At 41.1% G+C, this 12,113-nt stretch overlaps 2 protein-coding genes across 2 annotated transcripts; one reads left to right on the forward strand and one right to left on the reverse strand.

The window, feature by feature from the left end:
* Positions 1 to 302: 302 nt before the first annotated feature.
* Positions 303 to 1,789, reverse strand: CTAM01_02618 (uncharacterized protein; the record flags this gene model as incomplete). The annotated part of the gene is made up of 3 exons (XM_060518656.1): positions 303 to 581; positions 647 to 1,213; positions 1,310 to 1,789. The coding sequence occupies 3 exons, from the start codon at positions 1,787 to 1,789 to the stop codon at positions 303 to 305; spliced, it is 1,326 nt and encodes a 441-aa protein (XP_060386459.1).
* A 6,198-nt stretch (positions 1,790 to 7,987) lies between these two features.
* On the forward strand, positions 7,988 to 10,024 carry CTAM01_02619 (heterokaryon incompatibility protein; the record flags this gene model as incomplete). Its single annotated transcript, XM_060518657.1, has 1 exon — positions 7,988 to 10,024. One exon carries the CDS (start codon positions 7,988 to 7,990, stop codon positions 10,022 to 10,024), a length of 2,037 nt encoding a protein of 678 aa, XP_060386460.1.
* Between the last annotated feature and the right edge of the window lie 2,089 nt (positions 10,025 to 12,113).

Here is a 12,113-nt window from a genome sequence, read left to right on the forward strand (position 1 = left end):
CTCAAAACCCTCGAAATCATGGATCTTCTAAACCATTTTCAGTGAGCGAGGCACATCATTTTTGTATCACAAGCCCGATTCTCAAAAGTCAGATGAGCGTTTCCATTTGAGCACAACGTGTTTTCTTTGGGGTCTCTATGAAAGCAACATCGTATGCTCGTCTCAGATCAGTCATGAGTTTGGGGGAATATGGTGCTCCCAGCGCGGTATACAAGAAACAAGCAGAAGAAGAAAGCAAAAGAGTACAATGCCGCTTGCTCAAGATTGATGAATTCAGGAAAATGGGTATCTGGGTATCAGAATCAGAAGCTCTTGACGATGGGAACGCGCTTTCCGATGATGCCGTCTGCCTCGTCAACCTGCAGCTGCAGGGCGAGAGAGTCGGCGCCTTCGTACTTGCCCTTCTGCTTCCAGAAGAAGTCCTTGCCTGACTTGGTCTTGGCGCGGAATGTAGCTTCGGCCTCGACGTCCATCTTGAACATTGTGAAGAAGGAGGAGCCTACGCAGTACTTCTTGGGCGGGCACTTGAGGTTGATGGTGGCAGACCTGGTCAGGATCTCTCCCTCGGTGTCTTCCTCGGTCTAGATTGGTCATGCAATTAGCGAACTGTTTTGAGATATATCGATTGATGGAGACGATTACTTACGGTGGTCTTCTGCACCTGCCAGGAGAACTCAGTCGTAACCTTACTCTTTCCAATGAGCGGGATGCCGGCCTCAGCTTCGACAGCAACGCGGCCACCCACGTTCCACTGGTTCGTAACGCTGAGAGTGTGCGACCTAGTGACGGCATCCATCGTCATGATCGTGATGATTTGCTCAGCGGTGGAGTTACGGTTGTCGACAATCTGGGATCCAACAGTCATGGTCTGTCCGGGGCCGGAAGGCATGATGTTGTCCGTGAAGCCAGAGTAAGCAATGTTGCTGATGGACACGGACTGAAGCTCGTCGAGGAAGTCGAAGCCGAGATGGCCGATCAGACCGATGTTGCAGTACTGCACGCGCATACGGCCGAGGATTCCGGATCCGACGGGGACCTTTTGCATCGGAGGAGGGTCGCGGAGGACCTGGCCCATGGCAGAGTAAGTCTTTCCGCTGGTGGTTGTGAAGTTGAAGCCATGGAAGGAACCCCGGTTCTCGAGAACCCAGAATTCCTTGATGCGGTCGCCGTTCTCGAACTTGAAAACGCCGGCATCGGCCCAGCCTTCAAGTTTCTGTTGAAGACCATGTCAGACTTATGGTTTCCAGTACCCTAGAGAACGAAAGGAAAAAAGAAAAAAAAGAAAAAAAAAAAAAAAAACTGTACTTACACTGGTGATTGAACTTGTGTTTCCACTGCTGCTAGTAGCGTTGATGGCGCGCATGTTGGTAGATCCAGTGAAGAACTGAATAGAATCAAATGGCCCGTTGAGTTCCTCAGAGTGACAGTTGGCAGAGTTGCTATCAATAACATTGATGTCACCGACATCGACCGAAACGAAGGCATCGCTGGTGGCGACTGTCAAAGAGTTGGGAACGGTGCCCGACGCGGCGTCCTGGCGCTTGACTCTGTTCGGCTCCGGGGTCGGCGTCGGGCGGATAGACTTTGTGAGGGAGTCTTTGAGGCGCTCGAGGCCCTCGAGATCAAGAGGACCGTGGTCTATGATGGTTGGCGTGATATTTTCCAAGGGCGCCGAGATGACCTTGACACCTCGAGCATCGACGCTGCCGACGGGAGAGGACAATGCGAGGCCGGGGAGGAGAGCAGCACCTACCAAGAGGTGCTTGAAAAAGAGTGTGTTGAAAGACATGTTTTCGCACAAGAAAAGAAGGACTGTTTCAAAAAAGATCGACAAGTTCAGAAAAGAACGACTGTGGTGTTGGAAGCGAAGGAAGTTGTTGAGAGACAGGCTGCTGAGGGAATGTTCGTTGATGTCCTCAACCTCCCGTCTTTATACAACTCGTCTTATCTCCATGACCCATGACATCTTTATCTGTTATACCCAAAGAACCGCGCAATATAGACGCCGATAAACTAAACGTTCACACTGACCCGTCTCGAATAGAACCAGACTTCCAGAGTGGTGACCAAGTGGGGCGCGCCTAGTCTTGCGATGCTAGTCAGGGGAAGGGATAGTAGCCTTTCTGGGCTCTCGGCGAAATGGAGACCAGACGAACGTCTTCTTACATAGTATTGCCTAGGATCATGTTATTTATGGTATGATGGACTGCGAGGAGTTTCGCATGTTGTGCAGGCCTCACTGTCTTCCAGAACTTAATTTTGAGGAACGTCACATTGAATGGGGGTTTCAGCGTCACATGGAGGTAGATCATCTCATGCTGAAGCAGGAATCCTGGACACATGCGAAGCTACCACCTGCAGAGCGTTCAGCTACGCCTCAGCCGATAGCCTCGAAAGTCCTCAGACGTGCCAATGAGAGAAAACGGGCACACCCTCAATTCCCTTGCCGATACTTGCCGATAAGAGCGGTCGCGGGCGGTCTACCAGCGCAATCTTCACGAAAACGAGGCCTTAGAAGGGCAGGCCTGGTAAGGCTGATGAGAAGCAGCTGAAAGGCATGGGTTTCCAAGGTATTATCAGGGGTCTCGACTTTCGTCCCCGCATATCCGCACGCCGCGCGCGTGCGAGGGTGGACATCTAGGAGGGGCTCCCTGGCAGATGGAAATAGAAACGAGGGGCAGAAAATCAATCATCTGATGACCCATTGAGCAGCAAGTTGCTCATCATCGTGATTAATCAAGGCATTTCCCAAAAGCTGTTGTTTGGGCAGTCTAGCTCCTAATTTTGTTTCTGTTTGAATGCTAATTGATGAAGCTCTCCATTTGACAGCTGCCACGCTCACCAGGGACATATTTTCTTCTGTGCGTCCCATATGATAGCGCCCCTAGACTATTGCCCATTTTCGGTGGCGAAGTGGAAGATACGTCTTGCCGACTTGCTTGTATCGTCTGATGGTTTTCGGCTTCATCGCAAGTCGAACCTTGGCGCTGAGACGCTACTTGGCCTGCCAAATTGCATCACCTACTATGCACAAATTGTACCTTGGCACGATAATCAAGACAAACGGGTCCCTTGTTACAGATTGGTGTACTTGAGAAATGGCGATGAGTCGTTGATAGCGAAATTCTGCCCTGGTTTGAGGTCAAACGACTTGCTTCCACCCTTCCACCCCTGATCTTGGCTGCCACGCAGCGGACGGGAGTACGGCACGAAGCATGAGCCTGACTGTGTGGCTTGAGCCATGTTGCACTTGGTTGACCTTTGACGGGTCCTCCCCCATGTACATAGTTCATGATGTTCCCAGTGTTCCTCTCTGACTTGCAGGGGGAAATTGCTCTAGACTTGCTCAAGCTACGGCTACTCCGTGGTAACGCCGAAACGTGGGGAGAGTGGGAGACTTTAGTTGTTGACTCAAACGAGTAATTATACTTTCCTGGGGTTCCGAAAGCGGAAGGTCGCTTGCTACCGAACCGCCGGGTCGGCGAAGACCTACCTCTGCCTAGAACCTCACTCGTACGAGTTCGGCCAGTATCTATCAGTCATTAAGTTGCTGCATTTTAAATTTATCTTTCAAAGAGGGCATGTTCTGAGTACGCCGAGATCGCAATCTTACCTTGTATCCGCGCTTTTGTAGAGTGATTAGGTCTTGTGAGAGCTTTATTATAATAATCATATAGAATAACGGGGGGAGCAGCGCTTATACCCATACAAACAAATCAAATATAAGGTTCGTATTTAATTATTTAGCTTATTTCTCGCGCTATATTTAATTATTTAATAATTAATTAATAAAATTAAACTAATTTCCTAATTAGGAATTAAATAAAGTTATTATAAAAGTCTTTATAATACTAACTTATAAACTTTATTTTGATTAGCTTTTTTAATTAAAAAATTAATTTTTTATTTTTATAGTACTATTATAAAGCTAGTTTTTAAAATATTAGACCTCTTTTAGCGTAAAAGATTTTATTAATAATTATTATAAAATTAAAATTAATTTTATAAAGCTAAATATTTTTTTATAATTTATTACTATCATAAGAATTATAAAAATATTAAATATAAGCTTATTTAATATTAAATAGGTTAGTTAATAATTAATCTATTATTAAATTAGGTTAAGGACTAGCTAAGGGATAATTTATAAATAATATTAATTAAGCTTAGGTACGTAGTTAATTATTATATTTATTATTTAAAATATTAATTATTATTAATACTACGAGTTTTTTATAATACTTTTTAAAATTATAAAAGTATTAAAAATAGCTTATAATTATTATAATAAAAAAAGAGGATTTAAATAATAAAAAAGAAGAGGATTTATTATTTTATTTATATACTATCTTTATTAATAATTATAAAGTCCCTTTTTTATATTAAATAACTAATAGCTTTACTTAGGTATATCTTACCTCTTTTTTAGCTATTTTAATCCTTATTTAAAATAAAAAATAATTATTATAATATAAAATAAAGAGTTACTTAACTTAGTATAATATTTATTAAGGACTTACTAAGTATTAATAATTAATAATTAAAAGTATTTTTGCGAGTTAAAATTATTATTAAAAAGTAGCTTTACCCGCTCCTTAAGTATATACTTAGACTAAATATAATAAGGGATACTACTTAAAGTTAGAAATTAAAAAAGAAGTTAGGATATAAATTAATAACGAGCTAATTACTAACGAGGTAGTATTATTTATATTAATTACGATTACGACGTTATAATTTAAAAAGCTATAAGATCTATTTTTTTTAAAAAAAGTTTATTATATAACTTCTTTTACTCCTTAAAATAGTTAATAAGGTACTTAAAACTTATTATTATTTTTTATAAACGGCTATAACTATCTTTTTTATTTTAGCCTTAATATTTTATTATTTAGAAATAAAGTAGCTTAAGTACTATTTTTAGCTTAGTTAGTAATTATTAATTATTATTATTAAAAACGTCTTTAATAAGGATCTATTACTTTAGATCTTTATAAGTTTAATTAATTACTAAGAAAGTATAAATTTACTTTCTTTTTATAAAGAGCGCTATATTATAAAGTATATTAAATTCTATTTTATATTATTATTAAGTATTAATATAAGCTCTTATAATAACTCTTTAAAAAGAGTAAATATATTATTCTCGTCGGTTTTATTACTAACTTCGAAGAAGGTTTTATATTATTAAAGTAATAAGCAAATAAATTTAATAACGTTCTAAAGTTTATTAATAAGGCCCTTTATATACTAAAAGTTAAGATTTTTTTAAAATTACTTAGTATTAATTAATATATTTAATTCTTATTTAAATACCTCTTTGTTATTACTAAATAAAAAAGCCTTATTAATAAGGTTAAAAATATAACTATAGTACCTTATTTTCTAATTAAGAATATTTTCTTAAGTATAAGTATAAAATAATATAAAATATAAATAACCTAAGTAAGTATCGTTATTTAAGGTATTATTATAAATAATTACTCCGATTTAATTACTTAATTCCTAGTTATTTATTACTAATTTTATAATCTAAGTAATATTAGCCCTATTATAAGTATTATATTATTATTATAAAGTAATAAGGTATTATATTTATTACTTAATATAGTTTAGAAAATAAGTAAAAATAGTAATAATAGTATTTTACATTAATAAGGTTTATAAATTAAATAATAGGTAGACTTTTATTATTAACCTCTAGATCTTTACCCTAATTATATTTTTTTTCTTAATAAAGATTTTACTTAGCTCTTTTTTTATATTTTTATATAATAATAAGAGTTCGTTAGTAATATTATAATTTAATTAATAAAAGAGGGCCCGGAGGTAAGGATTATAAAAAGTTATAAATAAGTTATTATTATTAATAATATACCTAATTACTAATTTTTTAATTCTTATTACTTAGTTCTTTATAATTATACTAAAAATAAGTTTTTATTTCTTTAATATAAAGTCGTACTTAGAGGATTTTAATAAATATAACGACTTACTAAAGCTTAGATTTATTATTTAATATTTTAATTTTAAATACGCCGTTACTAAGCTTATAATTACTATTTTAAAATAAATAATAATACTTATTTTATTATAATAATAATAAAACTAAAAGACTTTATTTTAAATATTTTTATTATAAATCTCTTAAGTAAAGACCCTTTTTAAGTAAATCTATAACTTCCTTAGCTTTATACCCTTTTATAATATTAAATCGTTATTAATAAAAATCCTCTTTTTTTAAATTATTTTTAAAAAGGTAAGGAGGCTATTATAATTATTAAAATTAGTTAATAATATAAAATTAGCGTTAGTTAGGGTCTATAGTTATAAAGTAATCTAAAATAGTAATTATATATTAAAAATCGTATAACTTATTACTAATTAATTAATTATAATATAATAAATCGATTAATATATAATTTAATTAATTTTAATAATAATTATAATAGTTATAAAGGGTTAAAAATAGTAATATATAACTTTATTAGTTTTATTAATATTAAAAAAAGGGGTTATTAGAGGTTTTTTAAATTCCTAAATATAATAAGATATTAAATTTAGGGCTCTATAATACTTAGGCTTTTTTTTTATAGTAATTACTAATAATTTATTTAATTAAGTAGTATAATATTAAACTTATAATTATAAATAAGGAGTCGTAAGTTCGAATCCCGCTCTAAGTATTTATATTTCTAATTATAAACTTTTATAGGGTATAGTTAGGAATATTAATTTTTAATTAGCCCGGCCCCGGATTTTCTTTTTTCTAAGCAACTTTATATTTAATTAAATATATTAAATATAGGGCCTTACGATATTTAATTATTTAACTAGCTGAAATTCCTATATTTAACTATTTGTTTGACTTATTTATTTAACTAATTTGAATGGGTATAAGCGCTGGGGGGGAGAAAGCATTAGTAGGCACTAGTCAGGCCTTTCTCGGCAACTCTCTAAATTTCATTGATACGAAAGTGTCATGACCTCTCCTATCCGATAGAATCGGCCTCGGGAAGCTTGCTTCCTTGAACATATTCCTGCCCGGCCGAAATGGAATGCGGAATCCGCTTGTTGCCTGTTGACCAACGACAATATGTGCAACCTTGACGCGTTGTGTGGCAATTGGCAGATGGCGGTGAAATGTCAAGCAAAATAAGTCTCGAAGGACGAAGAAGCCGGAAATACTTGCCCTCGATATAGAATACGAAGGGTACTCGCCTATCGTGACGCAAAGCAGTTGTGGAGATGTTAGGATTTTACGATCAAGAGCCAAGCTTAAATCTTGGCATCGGTGTGCTATCGCTCAATTTGAGACACGCTACTGGGGGTGTCCATGATTCAGTTGATCAGATACAGGTTGCGCTGACTCGCTTGTGGATAGCGTACTCATGCTGAGTAAACAGCTTCGCGCGTTTACGCGTTGGCACTGGCTTCATCTCCGTTGTGGATAATTGACTCAAAACCACGTTTTCTATCCTTCGAGTCGTTGCGCATTGTGGACAATGCTGTGGAAACTTCCTATTCTCCGACGTCTGGCCAGCTGGAGTTCTCTCGATTAGGTAGAGCGCACTGGTACTCCGTACACACATCGAAATCAATGGGGTTCAGTTTTTGGTTCATGGGCAGCGAAATGAAAACATTAGCTGTTAGAAATTGACCGGTGGGATAAGTCCTACTGAGCTCAGCTTCCAATCCGTCTAGTATCATATTGTGAGCAATGTGCTGCCTAAGCTCATGTGACCCGAGGCAATCGAGTCGGCAATCCGAAGCCCCTTGACTGGTCTCACAACAAGCTGAAGAGATATGACGTTGGAGAGGGAATCCCTGCATACAACATGATTGGCCTAACACGTGCCGACATGGAACCACCTTCATCTCTTACCTGTCTCCGCAGGTCAACTGGGATGAACCAACCTCCAGCACCACTCGCAAGCGAGGCCCAGCCCGCCGGTTCCATCGTCTCATATCGATTAAATCAACATCAATGGATGATACCGGCGTTGATGCGCGGGTGCTCTATGCCATAGGCGCTGCGGTCATTCTGGCTGGCCCGATCGTATCTCACTTATTCTTCCGCGGTGAAGACAGGACCTTGACATCGCGACTTCAGCGCTGGCTTCGATCTCCGCCACAATATACGCACGGCTCACTTGCAGAGGGCCAATTCCGCCTCATTCACTTACTCCCGGGACATGAAGATGACGGTGTTCGAATTGACCTCACGAACGAGTGGCTTAAGGCGCCAGTCAAATACCATGCCGTTTCCTATGCATGGGGAGATGCTCGGGACAAAGCATACATCACCTGCAAAGGAAAAGAGATTCAAATTACTAAAACTCTTTTTGAAGCGCTGAAGCGTTGGCGCTCCCCTACTGAGGAGGTTGTGCTCTGGGCCGACTCCATTTGCATCAACCAGAGGAACACTTTGGAGAAAACCCAACAGATTGGGCGAATGTCGGAAATTTACTCAAATGCGGAAGCTGTCAAAATTTGGCTTGGGAGTGACGATTCCAACATCGATGGAGTTCAGGATGTCATCAAGGAAGCATCTGAGATCATCCCTGAGGTTGTGGACGATCCTCACCAGAACAGAAAAAGTGCAGATATCCTTGCCACTCGCAACCAGGAACGAGCGCAAGACGGCAAGTCTACCGTCTGGAATCTGGACTGGAGACCTCTTAGGGCACTAATGAATCACACTTGGTTCGAAAGAAAGTGGGTTTATCAAGAGGCGATTCTCAACGATAACACCTGGCTCTATTGCGGGAAGCTCATGATGCCGTTTCAACCACTCTCAGAGCTGGCTCTGAGAATGTCAACGTTTGGGATCCAAGCTCTGCCAAAGGATGGAACCGTGAATGACAGCAACGTGACTTTTCTCCCAACCCGTCTCTATAACCTTTCGATGATGCGCATGAGCCAATGGTATCGAGGCAAGCAACCAGTCACGCTGATGGACGGCGTTAAAGCCACCAGAGCATTTCAATGTACCGATCCTCGAGACCACATTCTGGGTGTCTTGGGCTACGCCTCGGATATCGAGAAAGATAGCATCATCTCCCGAGACAACTTGTACTCTCTCTCAGTTCAAGAGTGTTACATACGCTTCGCCCGATCTCAGCTCCTGGAGAAGAAGGACCTCGGTGTTCTGGCATGCGCGCCACAGAAACTGGTCACCGACGTTGCGCTCCCCTGGTACTACCGACCTGTATACCGATGGCAGCGTCGAAGGCTGTCAGATCTCCCAACTTGGGTACCCGATTTGAGAAACCAGGAGTTTGACGCGTTGCCAAGCTACAGCGTTCGGTATGGCAAGTTCTCAGCCGGCGGCATACAGCTTGGGAAAGTCGACATCATCGATGACAAAATACTAAGGTGTTCTGGCATGCTAATCGATACCATTGAGGAAGATGGGATCTCCTGGCCTGAGCTACCACTCCCACCGAAACCTAAGCGCGTCCCGTACCCGCTTGACAAGATGGATGCCTACTACGCCCGAAATTCTTTAAGGTCGCTCAACTTCTACAAATCCTGCGTTCGAGTTGCTTCAGGTTCTGATCGCATTCAAGACATGTCCCCTGAACGCCTCTCTGAATTCTGGAAGACCCTGACGTCTGAGAGAAGCCAGCTGAGCGACCGCATCGACGTGGACCTTTCGGAGTCTATCAAGGATATGATAACGAACATGGAGACCTGGCTCGTCTCCGAAGACCCCGAAGAGGCGAATAAGGCACGATTGGCTTTCGTCGCGGCTGCTGTGACGGTGGAGATGACTATCCTGGCTGCTGCCAGCCCACGGAGGTTCTCTCGCACAGCAGTCGGTAGGCTGTGCTTGGTGCCCAGAAATGCAAAGGTTGGTGATTCGATATGCTTGCTTCTTGGTTCCGAGGTTCCTTTCGTGGTTCGGCCTACGAAGGGAGGCAGGTACGAGCTCATTGGGGATGCGTACGTTAGTGGGGTCATGGATGGAGAAGCTATTGCGTCTGGCGAATATTTCGAGACAGACATCAACTTGGAGTAGCGCAATCACACGTTTCTGGAATGCCTATGTGAGCCTTCGGAGACACCAAGCATTGAAAAGATAACTATGGATTCTCAGATAATGTCTAGTCAATGAGTACACGATAACGGAAGACAAGTTTCAGCTCAAGCTCAAGATCCCACCAGGTTTGTGCTCGCGTACATGTGTTTAATGCCACCCCATAGCTAGGGTGACAGGCAAGTATCGGAATGATCGGATGGTTTTGGAGATGCGTTAGGGTGTATGACAGGACCCCATCGTTTCATCGAAGAGATAAGCTTCCATTAATCAAGCAAACCTCACCCATCTTTAGTCCGATGCCGAGAGAGCTCTATGGGGACTGTTTGGGATGCCAGTTGTATTAAGAATTCTCGCATACGTGTTCAAGTACTCGGCACTGTCGATGCCGCAAGACACAAGCCCATCATGTTATCCATTCCAACGGAACCCATGGTAGGAGTTAATACTGTGGGCCATTCGAGGTGATCGCGCCGGATCTCCCGCTGATAATTGTGTCATCCCTGAACTCGCGAGCGATGATGGTGGTGGAATCGCCAACAGAGCCCTTGAGGTTGCAGCCTCTGTATCCGGGCACATGACTAGTATCTGCCGCTTTTCTTCGTTGTTCTGGGCCTTTTCAAGCACTTTACTGCTCTGAGATTTGTTTCTCAAGGCGACGTCGCCGGTGCTGGATGGAAGGGAAGCAAAATTTCGACGCACTCTACCTTGAGAGAAATAGAAGAATGTAAAATTGTTGACCCTCTTAGAGAGGCGTGTGGGCAGATGAAGGTTGATCGAAAGAGGTGGCCCTAGGTCGGGACTAACAGTGAATGTGATGGCGAGGACTGGAAACGAACAGGGAAGAAAATGCTATGCTATCTTCTCATAGTCAACTTCTGAGAAATTTCTGGAAACACAAAGCTCTGTTCAACATGATGCTGTCATACGCCGATGCTATCTGCTGAGGTTAACACCTTTGGGCTACGTTGAAAAGCTGACAGTAACAGTTGTTGTGCAAGTATATATCCACTGAAAGCACTGTACATTCTGAATGAACGACCGGTAGACGTAGTACAGGATTGCTTGAATCTTGGACTGCAAGGCGTTGCGGCATCTATCTCAGAATTGCCTCACATAATTCATCTCCAAGAGGCCGACAATGCCGAACCCACAGGTAGTTCTTCGGCCAAGCCAGCAGATACGAGATTTAATTCAGGACTCGTGCTACGAATTTGCTGCTTGCTTCGCTTGTCGGTCTGTCTGTTCTAGCTTCCCTTGCATTTTTGATCGCATGTGATAGGAGAGTCGCCGTTCTTATTGGTTTCTCAATCTTATGTTTGCACAAACTCCGCCTGTGTTTCTTGTGATATCACAGGTAGGCCTGAGAGACATCTCGTCCAAGTTTGTCTAAGAGAAAGTTTTGACGATCAATCGTGGCCAACGTAGTCTGCAATTAGACACGGAGGGCTAAGTTGTAACTTGTGGCATTTCAGACGACTGTCCTAACTCCCGGACAGTGGTGTCATCCGCCAAGCAGACAAATCTACAGATTCATAGGAGCTGCCACGTTCATCCAATGGACAGCCAAATATGAAACGACTTTAGGTACTATCTAGACAGCCGACTGACAACTCAAACACCACGACATTGCAGGACAGGCGGTGAACGTGCGGGGTGATATATCACCGTGTGCTCAATTGACTTAGCGCGTCCCAAGAAATAGGTAAATTCGCAGCCTCGACGCGTGTGTTTCCTATTTAGCTCTATTTAAAGTTTATAACCGGCGTAGACTTTTCGAGTTCCTTCTCGGCAGGCGAATTTACACCTTGTCTGAAACCGGGTCCCTCTCTAAGAGATGCTGGAACCAAAGCCACAATATCAGGAAGAGTTTCATAGCTTACTTACGAGGTAGACGACAGCGAAGGGATAGAAAAGTGGAAGACCCTGTGTTGAATGCATGATCTATCAAAAAGGCCAGACTGCGGTAACGTAACAAATCAACTCTAGTCTCCTTGCTTTGTTTGCCTTGTTTGCTTATCTCGGCGAAAGTGAGGAAGTGAAGCAAGTATTCACTGGAAGTAAGTTAGTT

The sequence above is a fragment of the Colletotrichum tamarilloi genome (assembly GCF_030869305.1).
Source record: "Colletotrichum tamarilloi strain Tom-12 chromosome Unknown Scaffold_6.1, whole genome shotgun sequence".
NCBI classification, from domain to species: domain Eukaryota; kingdom Fungi; phylum Ascomycota; class Sordariomycetes; order Glomerellales; family Glomerellaceae; genus Colletotrichum; species Colletotrichum tamarilloi.